Source organism: Dendroctonus ponderosae, unplaced genomic scaffold, assembly GCF_020466585.1.
Source record: "Dendroctonus ponderosae isolate FM_Combo_2020 unplaced genomic scaffold, Dpon_F_20191213v2 Dpon_F_20191213_5, whole genome shotgun sequence".
In the NCBI taxonomy this organism is placed as follows: Eukaryota; Metazoa; Arthropoda; class Insecta; order Coleoptera; family Curculionidae; genus Dendroctonus; species Dendroctonus ponderosae.
In genome coordinates, this window is record NW_026018715.1 from 4871187 (window position 1) to 4891827 (window position 20641).

The window sequence follows — 20641 nt, forward strand, 5'->3', positions numbered from 1 at the left end:
TACTTCAAATAGTAAACTGTCAAAACAAAACATACAGTAAAATAAACTATTAGTTAAACTGCAAAAAAAATTGTGAAATAATGACGAATGTGGAGTTCTGATGTAATGTTGAAACAGATGTATCTGCGAATTATTTCAGATTAATCAAATTTCACTGCCATATTGCCCAACAATTTCGCAGGCGAAATATTAAGACATATTGCTAAATATATATATTGTATATAATAGCATTGCCGCGTTCCTAGATGACTTACCTTAAGAATTATATAATCGAGCCATGGTATTGATGACAAAATTATGCCCATCGCCAAAGTGAAAAGTCCGATAATAATAATCGACAGGTGGCCTGCAAAATAAATTTTCGGTTAACGTGGCAATTCGCAAATAATAACACTGTGACCCAATAAGATTTTGTTAAAATCGCAATTTAAATCAGTGTTGAAATATACAACTTTTTCGTTTAAATTTATGTAAGTTTTCGTTATGTTAATATATTTTATATGTAAAAAGGTGGATTTCATCTAATGAGTCTTTATTGGGACATTTATTTTTTTATGTAATAAAATATATAACATTTTTTTAAATGTTAATTTTCATAATCTCCATTAAGGTAGCAATTTATTTTTTGTTGCTTTGCTTTAAATCAGTTTTAATTCTTTTAAATGAAAAGAAAACAGTTTTCTTTTCATTTCTTATTAATATCTTAAGCTGTTTTAATTAGTTGAAGGTTTTCGTTAATCTTATAGTGGTTACTTTTCGGTCTTATGAAATATTATATTGAACAACTGAATTTAAAGCAACTCAAACTCAAAGTCAGTAAACGAATCAAAATGTATATTTGCTTTTATTGTACTAAAGTTCTTAAAGTAAGTTTAAATATTAAGTAAAATAATTTTGCAGTTTCGGAATTTTCCAAAATACTTATTTCGCACATAAACATTCCTTCAATAAATCTAAAACGATAATAATATAGCGTTGCCTACAAAATATGGTACTGAGATGAAAATAGCGATAGAGATGCCTGTAAATGATGCTAAAAAATAAATGATAAAGGCATGAATTTAGGCGGCAATTAGTGACCGAATGAGAAATCATGCAAGATGATTGCACCTGGAGATTGTAACTTCTGGAGCTGCATGGTATTGATTTTAGATTTAAAAAGTAATTTATTTGCTTGCTCATCGATTGTTTTTAAATTTAAATAACTGCTTAAAAATGTATGGTCAAAATAGCACATTCACACCTTAATTGCAAAACACTGATTATATCTAATGCGTTCTTTGATTAAAAGCACAAAAAGGTATGTGATCACAGTCTGAATTACGTTGAAATGAGCGTTTCAATAAAACGCTGAAAAACATTCCTCATATATCGGAACTTCTTCATTTTTGAGACGGAACAACGGCGCCTTTTGCGTGATTTTATAGATCTTTTCTTTTTGTGCACTGTTAGATAAAGACCAAAAGTGAATAAAAAGTGGGGCTTTTTACTTCACACCAACGGTGAATTCTGTTTTAATTAAGAAGTGTAGAAGAAGACTAAGCATGCCAATCGATCACCAAGCAAACAAAATATTGAATGAAAATTATTTTCAACGTCCAGATTCAAGACCCTGCATCTCCGTAGCTTTCAAGATTTTGAAAAGCAGCTAAATGAAATTGAGACATTAATTTTTTATTTTGTTTCAGTTGAAGCAAAAACCTATCAGAATTTGATTTATCTACATTGCAAAATAGCAATCCAAAAATGCTGGTTCAAAATTAAAAGTATTAAAAATAAATGTGTTTTGCAAAATTGTAAAAATACTAACTTTTTAACCAGGAAATAGTTAGTTTACATTAGTTCAATTATCTTTAGTACGACTCGTGCTTCGAACATGTGGAAATTATACATTGGTTTATTAATAGCTAGCTTTTATGAAATTTATCAGTAATTTTTAAGCATGTCACCCCTATAATAACATTGACGAAAAATCTATAACTACAATATGGAAGTCGGTAATTATACTTCAGTATTGGTTATGTGATTTGGGCAACTGCAAATATAATCTTTTTCTTGCTCGATTTAACTCGATCAAAATTATAACTTAGTTTATTAATAGCAAGCTTTCATGAAATTTATTAGCAAATTTTAAGCACGGTCGATGTTCCCCTACAATCACATTAACGAAAAATCTGTAATTGAATTGTGGATGTCGGTAATTATACTTCAGGATTTGTTATGTGGTTTGGGCAACTGCAGATAATTTTTTTTCTCGATTTAAAGTTTTCTACGTCGGTCTACTGCTAATTCGGTCAATTTTGCCTACTATGAACAAATAAACTATAGGATAGAAAGTTTTTAGATAAGTTTCATATTTACATCGCTTTCCTCTCTTGTTGCTTCACATGATATTGATTTATGTTCCGCCATGTTACTACAAAATTATTGTTACTTAAGTTAAAATGCATTACACCTGATGGTACTGAAAACAACACACATTAGAAAAATCATTGAAAATGTTTCCAAATCGCAGATAGCATGACGTAATTAGCCCCATTTGAACAATGAGCGTGAAAACAATATTTCCAAAGAAACTGGAAATTATTTTTGCAATGCTAAATTCGCATTTTTTCCTGATTATTTAAATGTAAGTAGTCGAAGTGCACAATGCCGAAATAAATGGCTTGGATTGCATAATTTTTACCGGTTTCGGTGTTTCGTTTCGTGCGTATAGTATTTCTACGCGTAATGCACGCATTTTCTTCTATAATTATTTAACAAGGCCGAGTCATCTTGTAGCAGTTAATTCAACATATTAAGAGTGAAAGTGGGTGGCACTTTAACCTGAATACTCCGACACGTGAAGAGAACTTGAAATTATTTAATTAATTTTTGGCTTATCAGAAACACAAATTTTAATACGATTTATGGCTATTTCTTGACCTACAAATATTTTTAACTGAAATTGCGGCAACGTTTTTCCAAATGATTTTCTAGATTAATTAAATTATGAAATTAATTCAAAATTGTTTTCTTTCATATCTAGAATAATTTAGATAAATTTGATTCCGTAACACGAAAACATTTATTTGCAACTTGTTCAGTCAAACTGAATCATGAACATTTCAAATCACTCATCAACATCTCAAAAATCAATGTAACCAAAATTGTTGAAGGCTTTACCAATTTCAATGCATAATTGAGAAGTCTTCTATATCAATATTAACGGCTAATAAAAAATAGTTAAAAAACATTGCTTAATTTAATTCCTACAATTTTTCAATAATGGATCAGAAACTTAAACACACTTGTGATGGATTTACTAATTGATATTCATAATATTCTACTCACCATGACTAATAGGTTGCGAAATGAGCATTTGCAGTGCTATACCATTTTTGGTATTTTCAGTTCTTTTGATGCCCAACGCATGCTGAGTTAATTTGAAGTACTGCTTATAAAGCCCCATCCTATCTGCTCTTAGTGTGGAACCCTGAAAAATTAATATAAAATTATAGCAATATATAGAAAAATAAATACAATCGATATTTTAAAGGCTGATTATATACAGAAATATATATTTTAAAGAGTGATTCACTGAGAAATTTTAAAGACATCAACTTTGATTTATATCTGTTCCAAAAATAATTTGTTTAATCATTACTAGCCAGCAAAAGAAAACATTATAAAGAAATGGAAGTTATTTATCACAAATTTTGGAAAACATTACCTCCCATTTTGTGTTGATAAAATGATCTGGTAATGTTTTATTTCGCTACAATTCGTTTAAAATTGCAGAATAATCTGAACTGAGAGTATCTATTCCCAAAGGACAAAATCTAAAGTCAACAACGATGTATTAACAATTTTAAAAATCCTATTTGAAAAATGAAGAGGCGCTTCAGCATATTGGCCCGTAATAGGTGATCGAATATTCACAGAAAATCGATTCAATTTTCATCTAAACGGCCTTTAAAACATGTTAATAAACAACGCCACCAAGTGTGTGCCGCCGTGGCACAAAATATGAGCAAGAATGAATGAACATGAATCTGAATATTCATCACGAGTATTAAAGCATTTTGACAATCTTAAGACACTTGTGCTTCAAATTGTCCTTTGGGGCAAAGTTTGGTGCGTTAACTGGAATAAATTTCTACCTGCTTTGTTGGCTTTGTCATATTTTTTGTTAGTTTCTAGATTACAATCATTTGAACTCTTTCAAAGAAACAGTAAACATTAACATATAAACTATTTTGCTGATTTCCACTTGTGCCTTCTTTCAATTCCTTCGGAATGTCCCTTTCTATAGATAAGATAATTTTCATAATATAAATTGAGCAAGTAAAGTAAATAAGTTTATCTTTGCCAACTTTGGAAAAGTTAGAAGAAAGCGATTTTTTACGGCATTTTTTCAGCTTTTTGCTGAAACGGCATTTTCAGGAGGAACGTTGCGACTTTTGCTAATAAGAAACAATTATCGAATAATGTATACCTATTATATTTTTTAAACAAATTGAAAATTTTGTCTGACCCCAAAATGCATCAGTGACGGAACTGGTCAGATCAGATCAAACGTTCATTTACCATTTATAAGCGCGAAAAATAAATTTTAATGGCAACCTTCTTATGGACTAATTCAATTAAAATTAGTTGTTAATTCTGGATACGATATTATCATACAGACCTTGGCTTCACAATTATTTCAAAATTCGTTTGGTCATTTTAATTTACTAAAAAAAGAAAATCAAATGAATGTAACACATTTATTACAAACAAAGTTTTGTCGCTGTTTGGGTCTCACTCCTCAAAACGTGAAACATAACATGAAAAATCTTAAATATTTTCCGACAAATTAAATTTTGCGTTAAAAAAAGCATTTCCATCTTGTAGTAGCAAAGTTTAGTAAAGAACTTAATTATAAAATATTGACCATACTATACCACCAATGCATTTAATGGCTTTGGTAAGGAATTAGAACCCAACTTTAGTTTAAATAAAGAAATCCAGAGTTTTTTTGTGACTATCGTCAGAAATTGCTTTCGACCCTAAATTAAATCAACGCCAATAATAAACTTGTGGTGAAAACTGAAATCTATTACCAAACTAAAAGCAAAGTTTATGAAAATAGATTTACAGCGCGACAATCTTTGCTTTAAGCAGCCGTATAAAAGACAACTTACGGGAATATTATTCGAATATTTTCAGGCAGGCAAGGCCATTTCCTGTGTAGTGTACAGACCCCAAGAATATAAAAACAGTATTTTGCCGGAAACTTTAAAAATAAAGGCTTGCATTCCCGGAAATTCTGCCTTTAACATTGAGCATACCCATAGAAGAATTGTCTGTTGATCTTAATCACTTTTAGAATTCGACCTATTCGACTACCACTTTATTGCTTACTATTTTGTTTGCTTCATATTTCCGGCTGATTTTCGTTTTCTTTTAATGTCATAATATTTTTTATGTTGATATGAAGAATTCAAGATTTTAGCTTAATTTTTACTGCTTTTGTATTTTTGTGATTCATGATACTTTTCATAATATATCACTTATTGCATGGAGATTCCAAGAATTTTATTATCTATTTAATCAATCTCAGGGCTCTGCTACTGAATGCGCTGTTTCTTCGTAACTATTTGCCAACTGCTGATATTTTGGGAATAGTATTCCACGTAATGAGTCAAAGTCGTGGTAATAAATTAGGACGTATCATCATCATCAAGTCCGGTAGATAAATAACCGCGTCATTTGTGAGTTGAGCTATGAAATTCAAATTTTTGTGTTTTCCAATTTAATATGGGTTATTTCGTCAATTTCAAATTTCACTAAGAAAACTCTTTGACCAAACACTTCTACAGCGATAAAAATCGCTTGACCGAAAAATTAAGTGAAAAATCGCCATTTGGTGTGCTTATGGCCACCTAAATCACAAAGTAGTGGCAGTTTTTCACATGCCGATATCATCAAAAAATGTTAGCAACACACAGCCAAAAATATTATTAGACCTACGGACACTTAATTAAAAATCAAATATGGACCTGTTTCATGCTATCCAAATCACCATCATCACTATCTGCCTTAAGATATGACTGTTGGCTATTTTTGGTTGTCGCCGTTGAATTATTAAAATAGTTTAAATACATATGCCAAATTAGCATAGTTAAATTATGTATTATTATATAATACCTATTAAAATTACACAGTCAAAAAATATTTTAATTTAAATAGCTCTAGGGAATTTTCAATTAAGTTTAAAGCCAAATAATGCAATTTATCTTTGATTTTTTGCACTTAACAAATGGGGATGGTGTTGAGAAAAGCTAAATATAATGGTAATAGATCCCAATATACAGGGTTATTCACGCTATAGGGCACGGAAGTTTGCGGCTAAACCTTTTGATTTTTTACAAAGTATGATTTTATGAATTGGCAGACGCCTAACGGGCGCACATTTTTAAAATATTTTTGTAATGTACAGGATATCCCAAAAGCCCTAAAAGTATCAAAGTTGTCTTTTTTGAATGAAATGTCCTATACAGGGTGTCCCGCAAGCACATTATCAAAAGGTTACTGCGATATTATTTGGATCAAAAGAAGACGATCTGATTTAACTTTTATTAATAAAAAATGTCTGGCTTCTCTGATATTGATGGTCAAAGTTCTACAAAAAAAAATATATTTTTTGAAATATCGGGGGAATGGTACGATATGTTTTGGTAAAACTCGCTGTGAATTTGTTGTTATGTAAGACTCATATTTTGATGAAACAATCGAGTTCAGCCGTTTTGGACAAGTGGTGAATTCTTGAGTGTCCTGGTACAAAAACTACCAGAACTTTTTATTTGGCGGATGGAATCAACTCTTTTTTTTGGCTGATGCACTAATCATTTATTTACAAGTCTGTGGTCTTTGTAAAATCTTGAAGCATTCATAGTTTTAGCACAAACAAAAATATGTCTGTTTTCTTGCCACTTAACAACGTTTTTTGTGGGGGTGTAATATGTGGGGTGGAATACTGGTCACATTTTTAATTTGACTCTATTTCTTGAAAGACATCTGAATGGTTTGATGTTTCTCTAGTTACTAGTAAATCATCTTTCAGTATTATTAGAGAAAGTACCATTAAATATTAGAACCAAAGTGTGGCTTCAATGGGATTGAGCTCCGCCTCAGTATCATTGCGAAGTTCGGCAATTTTTAAATACCAACTTTCCAAACAGGTGGATTGGCAGAAATAAATTTCAAAATTTTCCCCTTAGATCTCCTAACTCAACTAGATTCTTTTTGTGGGGGTACATAAAAGGAATTGTCTACCTACCATACTTTTTCTGGTAACTTCACACGATCTGAAAATACGCATAAGAGACGCTTTTAAAGCTCTAACTCCGCAAATGTTGTCCAGAATTAGCAGTGGTTTTGAAACAGAATTTACAAGTGCCTGAAAATGAACGTTCAACATTTCAAACATTTGTTATAAATAATTTGCCTTTGATTGATTTTATTGTCGATATGTTATTTAGAACTTTTAATTAAAAAAACCGCAAATGGTTCATGTAAACATATTAATACCATTTGATAGATAATTAAAAATTGCATTTGCTGGTAGGTTAAAAAATATGGAGTTGTATTTAAATTAATCACGTTATAGCCGCTCCAAGTTCTTATTTGATTAGTTTAAATTTGTGGACACCCTGTATAACATGTTAACTTTATTATCATTGGGATATAAAATATGATTTCTTGTTGCACTTCACTACAACCTTAAGATTTGGGTATTATAAACCTTATTAAAACACACACTTCTTTTGCTCAGAGAATCCACAAATGTAATTATATATAGGGTGTTTCATTAAAAAAAAAACACAACTTTGATACCTTTAGGGTTTTATGGGAACTATGATCTGGAAATCAACATGAACAAAGCAAAAATAATTATTATAGACCGAGTCAACATCATTAAGACAGACATAATACTTATAGATGCACACGAGGTAGTCAGCCAATAAATATACCCAGGAGCACTCTTACAAACTATGGTGCCAGACGAACGGAAAGGCTACTCCAAAGAACATGGATGGATAGTACTATAACACTAAACACTGAAAAAACAGGATAGGCTCCAGAATTAACCTATCTATTAATAAAGAAATAAATGAAACCCAACGGCTGTAACAGGTTGTCTTTCTAAAAGCCTCAACATTTTCTTTCCGTCATAGCAATAGAAGAGATGATAACAACCTAGAAGAACCGGCGGTCCAGGGGAAAATAAGGTGAACTGAAACTATCAAACTAACAGCACGATAGTACAAGCATCAAAGGGTTCCGGGTACAGGGAAGGATGGTGGGATAGTGTACCAAGAGCTATAGCAAAAGAGTGAACCACAATCATGACCTTCTGAAAACAGAGAAAACAAAGAAGAAATTACCAAGAAAACACTAAACCAGACAGAACAGACAAACCCGACAGAAAACATTCAGACAAACCTGAGGTTGTTTGTGTTTAAACATTATAATTTTTAATTCCATTCAATTCAAATGTTCAAAAATTTATTTCTGCCTGTACTACTTTTTATACGAATTTCGTTCTTAATTAAAAGTTTTTAAATATTATAGCAAAAACTAATCAATTACTTGTCAGTGCATATTCAGTAAGATAAGATTAATTACATTTGTTATTATCGTGCAAACAAATGTCGTTATTTTCATAGATAAAGTAATGTTCAATACATATTCCTCCGCATGGTTTTGATAGTAGACAATCCTAGTGGTACCAAGTCTTACAATATACCTACAAGCAAGTAGTTGGGTACGATTGATTGATTGGGTCCAATTTTTCAATCAGATACGAAAAATTTCCTAATAAACTCCCAAAAATCAATTATCATTCGGCGAGAAAGAGAAATCGCTACTTTGCCAAATATTTGCGAACATTAATAGGTTACAAATTTATCTTCGTTGGATCTACATTCACATGGCCGATTCCTTAATAAATTTTGAGAAGAAATACAGTTCGAACTACTTTTACAGTATCAAGAAGTGCATGATTTACATATGTTTCGGGGTGACATCAGTATGGACGAAAACAACTTATTTTCACCGATTAAGGTTGTCTTAATTTCCATTACCTTGTGTTGATCGGTTTACGTCAGAAATGGTCACATTTAAATTGATTACGTTCTGAAAAACAATATAAACAGCTATCAAAGTCCTGAAGTTAATAATATACTAATGTAATAAGTATTGGAACTCTTACTGCTATAATTTTCGACAATTTACATGTTATGTTAGTTTATATTTTTTTATAAAGAAGGGAAGCATCATTTTCTTTGCGAAAAGGTATTTTGTTATACATATTAGATATAAGTGAATAATTAAAGCAAACTGGAAAAATTCATATATATTGATCAATTACAAACCGTTAATTGCGATCTAGTAGGGAGTCCCAGATTTACGTCGTTTCATTATTTTCAGATGCTACGTAAATGATCACTCTCAATATAGGACTACGTTCCGTTTTGCGATCACTTCGCATGAAATCGTTTTAATTATTATTTAGTGAAAGAAACTGCATGTAATCAATAATGGTAAAGTCCAAGAATGGTGAACCTAAGTAGTATCAATTATGCGCCGCAGTAATTGTGTCAGCAATAAAAAAACTTAGTTTATTGAAGCAAAACCGCAATTGCCGATAATGCGTAATTTAAAAAACAAAAACCATAGAAAATTAAAATGATAAATGATTGTGGAGAATGAAGTCGCCACTGCAAATGACGTTGCAAGTCTCTCGATAAGTTACGCATCCAGACTATAATTGTAATTATTCTTTGTCCAAATGCCTACGTCAACAATGCAATTGCTTATGATTTTTATTAGTACATTAGTATTCAGAACACTAACTAGCAGCCCTCAAATCTACTGATTTGAGTAGAATTAGCGGCGCTCCCGCCATCTATATCATTATAAACTCGAATACTATGGAAGATGATGTTAATTTGTATTAATGGTTTGTGTGAAACTACCCTTGAATAAGAATGACTAAGGCGATACTACGCGACTTTTCTTTAAGGGAAGAAAGTGCAGAATTGTCCCAGTCAAGTGATGATCAAGTGAATTGTATACAATCTGCTTAAAAATTACGATGATGAGGGCGATGCACAGTCGAATAATTGCGTATGCGAATTTACTACCGTTTCATTGGTGATTTGAACTATATAATGATGGAATCGAGTTCGCAAATATGATTTTTTTATAAGATGTAACTTTCAGATGTTGTGACTGTAACTCACTCCATCCTTACGATTGTATGTTTGAATATACACGCCAGTTCAAATGTGGTCACTTTTTTCTTAATACTCGTAAAATAATATAATGCAATATTAATTTTTGAAATTTTTTATTGGCTATAATTTTATCTTTTACTGAATATTCATGGATAGAGAACAAACTCTGTATATTGAATGTCGATATTTCTTAAAACAGATATAATATAAATTCTAGACGTACAAGATTAGGCTGCAAATTTAGCAAAAATTATGGCAATAAATAGTCAAAGTGCCAGAGGGTCAATGCTCATAAATTAAATTATCAAAATTTACTTTAATCTCGTATAGTTCGGGCTGCAGATAAATTTAACGTGCATCTTAAATTAAAAACGTCTCCGACCCTGATAAATGTTATTATTAGACAATTAATTGAAAATGGATAACATTAAGAACCGAAATTTAAAAGTAACCAAGCAAATAGCTTTCACGCTTCTTAATCTTGAATCAATTTTTCCATCCGCAGAAGTAATTAAATAAACCAACAGTACTGAGATACGGATTATTGCATGCATAACTATTCGAATATATCAGCATTCCTTAACATGTTCGGGTGAAAAAAGAAATCCAACTACTCTAGGTGCAGTGGGGGCAAATACAACAAAAGCATTTCGTTTTTTTTCTGTACCTCCAGCTTTCAACAATGTTTTTTTTCTAAAAGGTTTTGGGATTAAAAATCGACAAATTTTTTAAATAAATAAATCCATAACGCGACTGTCCGTGACGTTCTCATTCAATAAGTTTTAGTAACACCTCAGAAATCATGTTCTTCAATTTATGTCTCTTAATATAATATCTAGGTAGCTCAGAACACGTTTTTAAATGTAAATATTTGGTTTTTGAAACATTAGACATCGTTCTAGTACTTTTAAAGTTGTTGCCTCTATTAAACTGTGAAGAAAGTGAGTGACCATGAGTTCAGATAAAAAATAGGTTAAACAGTACTGAAACCAATTGATATAATTACTGGCTCATAATAAGGAATATATTAGTAACATTTATAGTCAATAACGTAGTAAAATATAATTTGTTGAATAAAGTTGATTATCGTTTTAGTGTTTTCAGTTATCCGGGGGTTTTTACACGTAAACATCCTTGCAAGAATGTTTACATGTTTTAGAACATATTTACAAAACTCTTCTCTTAAATATTCAATTTAAGTATTATCTGTGGTTAAACTTGGAAGTACTTATGGAGTCTTTATAATCTTAGTGAATCGCAATTAATTTCGATGGGTTTCCAAGCCGTAAGTAAGTAAAGTCGCAGCTTTACACCAAACTGCAAGTAAATCTTGCAAAACGGGTGAAGATGAAAACGAGTGCAGTAGCAAACAAAATGTCGTAATTCGAATGTAGATAATAACCAACTATTTCTTGAAATCATTACCAAATGCATCGTTTTGGAATTCCTGAAATGCAGAAAAAACCCATGCATCACATATAGTTATGACGAGTTACATTCACAGTAACTCGGTGCAAATGAGGTAAATTTGGTTTTGGAAATTTACTACATTAAAGCAGTAAAATTGCAGAAACAGATTTAATTTACATTGAACGACAAAAACATTTTTTAAATGTGCAAAAAGGAATTTCGATATCATTTTTAAAGCTGCACTTTAACTTAATCGCAAGACTTTTCAATCAATCAAATTCATCAAATCGTTTATTATATTTTAATTTTATTAACGCTGGGATACATAATTGAAAAACTGTCTCATGTGAAGCCAGTTCCTCTCCAAATCAAGCTCAAGAATAAATTTGATGAAACGAACAAACATCGGCCACTTAAAGATATCGCTGTATATTTGTAAATAACTAGATCTATTTGTCCAGTTCTACGTCCGAACTCCAAACCTAATGCAGTTCGTTGTCAACAAACCTATAATTTGCTTGATGGAAAAGAATGATACATATATTTATAGGAAAAAATAAACTATTTGTTTTATGTGTAAACAGTTTAGAGTTTCTAATTCATTATGCGACAATCGTTTCCTAGAACAATAATTGCTTCCATTAAAAAAATGTATAATGATTTAAATTGCCGAGTTTTTGTATGAATAATCGTTTATGTAGTGCGTAAAGCTTCCACCAATAAATGTGCAGAACTTAGTAGCTTAAAGTTATTATTTGGTGCCATGTTAAATTGATCGATCACATTATTTCAATAATAAATATTTCAAATGTAGGTACACAGAGAAAATAATGACTAGCAGTATTAGTAGCTTTCTTAAAAGTGAAGATCGGATATATGTAGAAATGTTTTTTATTCTCCTTTTGTTTGTAAAGCAAAAAAATAGTAGGGAACTGGTGTCGCACATCTACTTAACTAATGTTGATCCTACTTTAATATTTTGATGGTTTGTCAAGTTAATTTTTAGCTTAGCCCGTTTAATCAGAAAGATGCAGAAGTCTGCACGGTCTTTCATTAGAAGGACGAAATTATTTATATTAAAAATAATGACTATTATGTAATTAAAATACAAAATTATATGTCTGCATGTAAAATCATGTTTCACCGCTTAAGCCGCTATCTTTAGAAGTAATAAGCAAGTGGCAGTATTCAGACAGATCTTGACCATACTAGAACAATCTCACACGACGTCGTTAATTATAATTTCGTTATTGAACTTCTGCACTGTCGAATTTTGCGTTACGAGATTTAATTTGAGGAAGATAGAAAGGTGGAACAAGTTCCTCTAAATTTTAGGTTAAAAACAAATTTKGCTTGCTCTMAAATCAACTTGAAGAGGCGGAARTTATCCAGATTGGATATTCTTTCGTTTGTAACTGTAACCGTTATTTATTTTCTGACTTTCATTTCTRGGTTAAAGCTTTGTGAGCTTAGATSTAACTCGATTAGTTATAAAAATGATGCAATTATTAGAACATMWTCTTCTTCTTTATTATCTTMTATCTTTATTTATAATYTGCTMTCTGTTTSCAAACAAATATTAGAGCTTTTAMAGTTTGCAAAATCGACYTMGGTCTTAAAATATGAGAAATGTGCTCACAATTTACTACTACTATCGATMCTCTTAAACSAGAWGTGACTTGKACTTAGCAATGAATTGTTTATTACTCTCCCGTATGTCACTGAAAGTATTATTCTCAATTACTTCAAYATTTGAAATGCACAAATGGTTCTATAAATCAGTAGTAAGTCTCTATAAAGTCAGTGCTTATAAAACTAACAATATCTTTTTAGATTGATGTTAGCTTCACTTGGTCTAAAATTGAAAAGGCTAAAATGATAATCTATAAATTTTTCATCGGGTGGATTTACCTCTAACTTAGACTTACTCCCAAATTATTTATTCGCATACACTATCTTGTGAAATAATTTTACTTCCGCCTGATTTAAACTCTGCAGAATTATTAACCTTACTCTAATCCTCGATTTTATCAAAGAAAGGATCACAAAAATAATGCCTAATTAAATAAATGATTGAATTATCATTAGTTGCAACCATTAAGTGGAAAAATCATTGACGTTGATGTTTAAAAAAACACTTATATGTAGAAATATGTATTTACCAAATTGGGAACATTAAAAACTTCGTTCATTTAAATAAGTACTATATGATCAATTAGCAACTAAACTTTCGAAGCACATATAATATTGTGTTATTAAGGACTATTAACTGCAAACAAATAATGTTCATTAATATTTTTTAGGGATTCAATAAAAAAAAATTCTAACTGAAATATTTAAATCATGACGTAAAAATGCGATCGTTTTGAAGCAAAATCTTCCACAATAAAATAAATTCTACTTTATTCGTGAAAACTTTTGCGTCGGTATGGAAAAGCTGACGCAAACACCAATTACGCATGATGTTCAGGTTTAACATGTTTTACCAAGATAATAAAACTCATAGTTATTATAAAACACATATTAGACATGAAGTAAAACAATGTAGTCAAACATATTAACCCTGTCTGTCTAGTCATGAGGTATTTCTGGTCATTATTACATTGTTTAAATCTGAAACCGTGTGAAATTAAATACAAAGCTATTTTAGAACTTGGAAAGTTAGCATCTACAGCATTATAACAGTTTTATTTTAAATAGAATATYGGTTTTGTCTAGAACTAGCGGAGCAACCCGTGGCGTTKCCCACGCTGACCTGTAATTACGTTTCCCATAGACTTAAATATAAATTGTAACTCAAAAACTWAAATTAGTAAGTTGAAATTTAGTTTTTAACTCTAACTAAACTTTTSTTTTGCCTACGCTCTTAATTTCCAATAAAAATATAYAGAACGTTAAATTTTGTAAAAACAACCTCCACAATTGGAAAATGGTAGAACACTTTTACAATATCCTTATTTTCCTGCCAATTACAAAACATGTAKACTACATGTTAAAATTTTGCAATTTATTCAATTTGTTGCCCTCATGTTTAGGCCGTTTTTCTTGCATTATTTGACAAAATGTTAGAAAAATAGCAATACGCAATAATCTTCCTTCCTTTGAATCATTCTGTAAAAAACACCCGGCTGACTAATTCGAAAGTTGAACTTTACCTTCCGAAGACCTGTAAAGTCCCACGTTCCGTATAGCCAAACAAAACGCAATTTTCTACATTGATTTTTCTCGGATAATACTCGTTTATTTACTCCTAAATACTTATTACCATCCGCAAAATCTACCTATAGACCTAGAAACCTAGAAACGACGCCAAGTGCAATGCAACTTGTTACACGCCTGTTGAGCCGGTCATTATTAGCGCTTGTTGAATCTTAATACATTGATCTTTTCACTCGAGGTTAGGTTGATTGTTCAGACTAACGAGTTCTTAACTACACTTAATATCTTCAAATGCTTTATGAACTAAATAAATACTTAAACGTTGACGCTACAAATGTTTTATTTGGATAATGAAGTACTTGCAGGTTTAGCTGAGTGGCTACTGTGTGACTAGAATTAGCTAATATTTACGTAATAGGCAGAAATTGTAAACAAATTTATTGTTGTACTAGTGGTTTTCTTCACTAATTCCCAATTATGGTTTTCATTCATATTTAATTTTACACTTTTTGTCTATCTCAAACTTTCTTCTTTTTTTTGTTCGAACGAATAATTTCAAGAACATGGTCACACTAATAAATATTAAAGCAACTTTCGCAATAATTAGTTTATCAGAAACTGCACCTAGCAGACGCTGGATCCTTTATCTTCGACCATGCTTTGGAGCAGGTACTTAAATCAAAATGCATGGATGGATAATCATTTTGAGGTCACCATAACCGGCAAATAAACATAGTAATGTTCGTAAGAAAGTAGGTTCATGAACTAATATAACACAAAAAATAGTATCAGTATTTGCACATGTTCTGTCGAAAACGCGAAATTCAATACTTTTTCGAGCTGGGGAAAGTATTTTATTGTCAATCACTTCTCAGAGACTGTTGTAACCATAATTGATTTTATCTAATAAATGTGAAACATTTTTTGTCAAGAATTCTGATAGCCAAAAACCGCTGAAGCGCTTTGTTTTCAAATCTTTCTATGTTCAACGAATCAAAAATTTGTTAGTGACCTACAATTACCACGAAATCAACTTTTTGTTTATAAATTTGACGAAATCTCTATATAGAAGACGGGGGTGGAAGTTTCTCTAGTTAGTTTGGTAACAATTCTAATAATTAAGCATAAAATCAAAGGAAGCCGTTGGAAACTTTGAAAATATCTGTAACTTTTAATAACAAAATCGCAGTTTCGTTAACTTATTTACATCAAATAAAAATAGGCTCTTACTGTTTATGTTCAGTATTATAATATTATCATAAATATTACCGAGAATGCAAAAGTAATACTGTCCCCAAAAGCCGTCTTAACTAAGACGAATTTTCATTTAAAGTGGCATTTTACGAATTTAAAATTGTTAACAAAACAAATTAAATAAATCCTCTATTTCACTAATTTTTTAATAGTGTTAGTTTCCTGACCGATATATGAACAATTTTTTTTGAAGAAACCAGCTTTCAATCTGTGTGATCGATGTGGATTTATCAAACCACACGTCTTGAGTTTGGTAGCTAAAAAAAATTTTATTTTTTTCACCACTGCCCAGACCGAATCCCCAAGAAAGAAATGCCATATTTCAACCAATGTTTTTTCATTAAAATTTCAACTAAGGTTTTTGAATTTTTTAATTTAAAAATTTTAAATTAAATTTAAGGAAAATTTAATTAATTTAAAATTTAAGGAAAAAAGTAATGAAAATGGCGGTCAGAAGCAATATGAACTGAATGCTTTACCATGTTTGCTTTTCAAAACAAATTATTACCAACTGAGTTTTGGTTTATATATTCATTACATTTAAAACCACGTTTTTTCTTGACAGAAACTTATAGATTGTTTAACTTCACAGAGACTACTTCCTTGGGCTAATCAGGTAAATCAATTTTTGAAAATTTTCAGTCATTTCACTAAGTTTTATTATTAAGACATTAACACAGCAATAATAAAATATTGAAATGAGAATGTCAATAATCAAGGCTGTTTCGACAATCATAATCAATCTAGCGAGGAAGCAACAATGATTTTCAAATATTTAGCGCTTCTAAAAACATGCTTTACGAGGATTTATTTATTTTAATAAATAGCAATTTTAAAAGCTGAACAATTATATGCTTAAAACGGACTTTCAATTCAAGGTAATTCAATGAATTTACTCCTTAGCTTCTTTTCTACACGAATCCTTCACTAATTGCGTCTGCTTTTCATGCTTCATCATATCTTCTAAATCATAGGTTTAAGTAATACAGCGCAAACAAAAATTTTGTAATATTTTTGAAATATACTCCGAGTGCATTGATATCACTTCATCAAACCCATGATAAATCATATTTAATTAGTTGAACCAAAATTTCAAAATATTAAAATTGCAGTAACATCAAAATGATATTTGTGTCAAGTACAGGTAAATATTGTAAAGCTTTTAATTACTCGAAGCTATTGCAATATTTTGTAAATTTCCAAATAATAGAAACTAAAATTGATGTATGCACGCCAAATGAGCAAAATTTCAGCACATTCTTTAAGAAATAACTGACATTCATATTTGCCTACTTACGTACAATGGAAGTAAATGGGGCGAAACCACTTACGCTTGATGTCCTGCAAAAATAAATAATTTTAATTGAAAACGTCTTAAAATATGTGATGTAAAAATAAATAAATTATCCATTATCTTACCCCATAGGTCTCACTTTTTGGATATGTTGTTTGGTTTTAAACATGACAGAAATGTCCTTCAATGTTGATGTTTTATCAATTTGAGAATATTTACCTTCATTAAAGTTTCATCAACTTTATCGATTTTGATTAAAGTAAATGTATATTGAATTTTTTATTTTGTGCTATTTGAATATATAAATCACGCCCTTCTAAAAAGATTTTTGTTTGGAGGAGCTGTGACTTATGGACCATCAAATTTTTTCAAATTTTGAAGAAAAATAATTGAAAATGTGGCCTTAATTTTTTTAAATTATGATACTTGGCGTCTTTGGCGACAGTTTGTCAATCAATCAATTAGTGTCGAAATAATTCCTAATACAGTGCGTACCTATCTAATATTTATAGCTAGTAGGCCTTTACCGCCGCTCGTAAAACCGTCCTGCTTGATGACCAGATCTAACATCGTTTAACTTCTATATTTGGTGGAGTAATAAAATTCCATCCAACCAACATGGACAGTAGAGTATCAGGGGAATTGAAGCTGCACTTGAGATTTTGAAATGTGTATTGAAATGAAATGAAAGCAACAAAAGACTGAACAGTTATATGGAAGCAAAAGTTTTATGATAGCGATAGTGTACTATCAATCTTCTTGTATGTCTTTTAAAAATATTGTCTAATTTACTTTTTTGGGAATCCGTGCAATTATCAGGATGCCTCATTTTCTACATCTTCAATTATTTATTTAATATTTCATTCATCAATTAATTTTAGAAAAAAGCAATATCCTCATTTGAAAAAATGTTCACATGATAAACAAGTTTATAGAATTTAGAAAAAATCATAAAAAAGAACAAACTTTTTCTCGTTTCGCATTTGTACAAATACTAATTAGTATAATTTTTCAGGCTTGAAATCAAGAATTAAACTATATAATTATTTTAAATTTACCACCACTCAGTTTGCAATATGCTCCCATGGTAAATTCACAATTTCATACTCAGTCTTCCCTTTCAACTTTCTTCTAATAAACCATCATTATTAACTCCAATTTTTAAAGTGTCACAGAATGTTGTATGTAACTTTTCGTCATTTTCTCTTGATGAGTTGACCCTGATAACCCGACTGTGAAAAGCCCACATATCAATTCAAAGAACTTTGCGTAAGGTCATTGTTAAATCCTCTATAGATCATTAATAACCATGGATGTGATTGATGGAATACTTTCTCCTAACATCTATACAATAAATTAAACTGAATATGAAAAATAAAATAACAAGCCTTTGATTGTTCGACTTGAATTGAAGATGTTTTCAATTTTCCATCAACTAAATTAATTTATACCTTAGCTCTTGGCAAAAAAGTGATTTTATATTTAGTTATTTTTACTAAGTATAAGAAAAAAAACACTGTTGAATAGCGGAAAGTTAAATTACTAATCGGAACTTTACACCAGTTGTCAATATGCTCGTTATAAAATACTGAAGAAAAATTTCCTTTAAATGCTCCAAAACTATTATCCAAATAAAAACAATATTTGCTTCCAATGAGAAAGACTATCGTCCCAGTCGCTCTTTCTGCTCAAAACTGTATTATTATTATAGGTATACACTTAGAACATTTGTCTTCGCATTTTCTCTCGATTTACCAGAAATACGTTTACGCTCCACTTCTGTTAGCGATACAAATGCCGAAGTCTTGTTAATTCCCGATACAGTGACATTATGCTGTTTAAAACTATTATATTGCATCATACCTGTGGTGATGAAATTCAGATGGTATTACCTACCCGCAATTTCTTTTCTCGCTTATATAATTTTCAAAACCTAACTGTATCCCGTAAACAGCGCGTAATCGTTTGCACTTGACAAAAGCTGATTACATAAATACAAGCTGGGTTTTTTTCTCTACTAAACAAACGCCTAAAGGGGAATTTGCAAACATGACTTTCTGAGGTCGACAGTCTAATTGTTATTTCATCAATGGGAAGGTAACAATGTCTGGGTTTCACCACTGGTAACTTAAGCTTCGATTTTTCGCTTTGAAAAGTGTATTATCACATAATCTTTGTTATTCATTATGAAAGAATGTATTCCATTTTTCGCGTCTTTAATACGACTGCGACACACTTTCAGACCAATGCCTGCAACGAATAGTCATATTAGCAAATGGTAATGTGAAGATTAGCATTTACGTTGATGTGGCGAATCTTTCGCCACATCCCATTGATTAAATAGTTCCGGGAGTGTTTTACAGGAAAGTGTCTTATGAACAGCCAGTTATTGTGACCTGCTTTGAAAAAACGTGGTATTTTTGTCCGTGAGACTCTTGAATAAAACTGGAAAATGTTTTGACTAGAAGAAACCGAAACGATCAAACAACCCATGAACCGCCCTAACTAACTTTTGTTTGGTGTTTTAAAGTACTAAGAATAATAGATATTGAAAATCCAGAGGCACCTTAAGGGGATAAAGCGTGAATATTTTGTACCTCAAACGAGCTCTAAAGCTATTTTCTTTCTTATCTTTTATGATAATCTTTGGGAATCTCAGATTTTAAATAATATTTTTAAACGGTATTCAATTGAGTATATTAACGCGTACGACAGAAGACGCAAAGGAAGGTTTTCAGAAAGGTTTTTTCTTATATCTTTAAGTTTATCTTTATATATGGTGAAATATTTTACAAAACAACAGGCAACAAAGGAATTAATAGGCATTTTTGACTATATGTTAATACGCCAAAAAAACACAGATTAAAATTACCAGATGTAAAAATTCGAGTAAGAACCTGATGTGGAAGCCACCACTACTTTGTGAAAGGAAGAATAACGTCACAAACAACACCATCAGAAGGTACTAGAGAACATCACATAACAACTGAAGAAACAATACGATAAATAGCTAGAAAAATAAAAGTACAAAATAACTATATAAAAATAAGATGGACCAAAAGATGCGTTGGATCGGATTTGTTAATATAGAGGAGGAATATAATAATTCAAAGGAATATCTGCATTCGGCCACACTGTCAGCTTTAGGTCTCCCAGCGGGAAATAAAAACCATCAAAAACCATATTGGTGGGACGAAAAAAATCAAAAAGAGATCACATCAAAACAGAACTACTACAAGTGCCTAAGTTTAAATAATAT

General features: G+C 30.8%; 1 protein-coding gene across 9 annotated transcripts in view; it reads right to left on the reverse strand.

Moving 5' to 3' along the window:
• The window catches only part of LOC109541316 (scavenger receptor class B member 1), an 83935-nt gene that overhangs the window by 30512 nt on the left and 32782 nt on the right, over positions 1 to 20641 (reverse strand). For 3 of the 9 annotated variants that reach the window (XM_048666431.1, XM_048666437.1, XM_048666435.1), the window contains 3 exons: positions 17386 to 17429; positions 3334 to 3475; positions 255 to 346 (listed from right to left, as the gene is read on the reverse strand). In XM_048666431.1, coding sequence (XP_048522388.1) covers positions 255 to 346; positions 3334 to 3451 — 210 coding nt within the window. In that variant the 5' untranslated portion in view covers positions 3452 to 3475; positions 17386 to 17429. Of the gene's footprint in view, positions 1 to 254; positions 347 to 3333; positions 3476 to 17385; positions 17430 to 17507; positions 17570 to 20641 lie in introns of those variants that run through there. The other 6 variants (XM_048666432.1, XM_048666438.1, XM_048666430.1 and 3 more) reach the window with 5 other exon arrangements.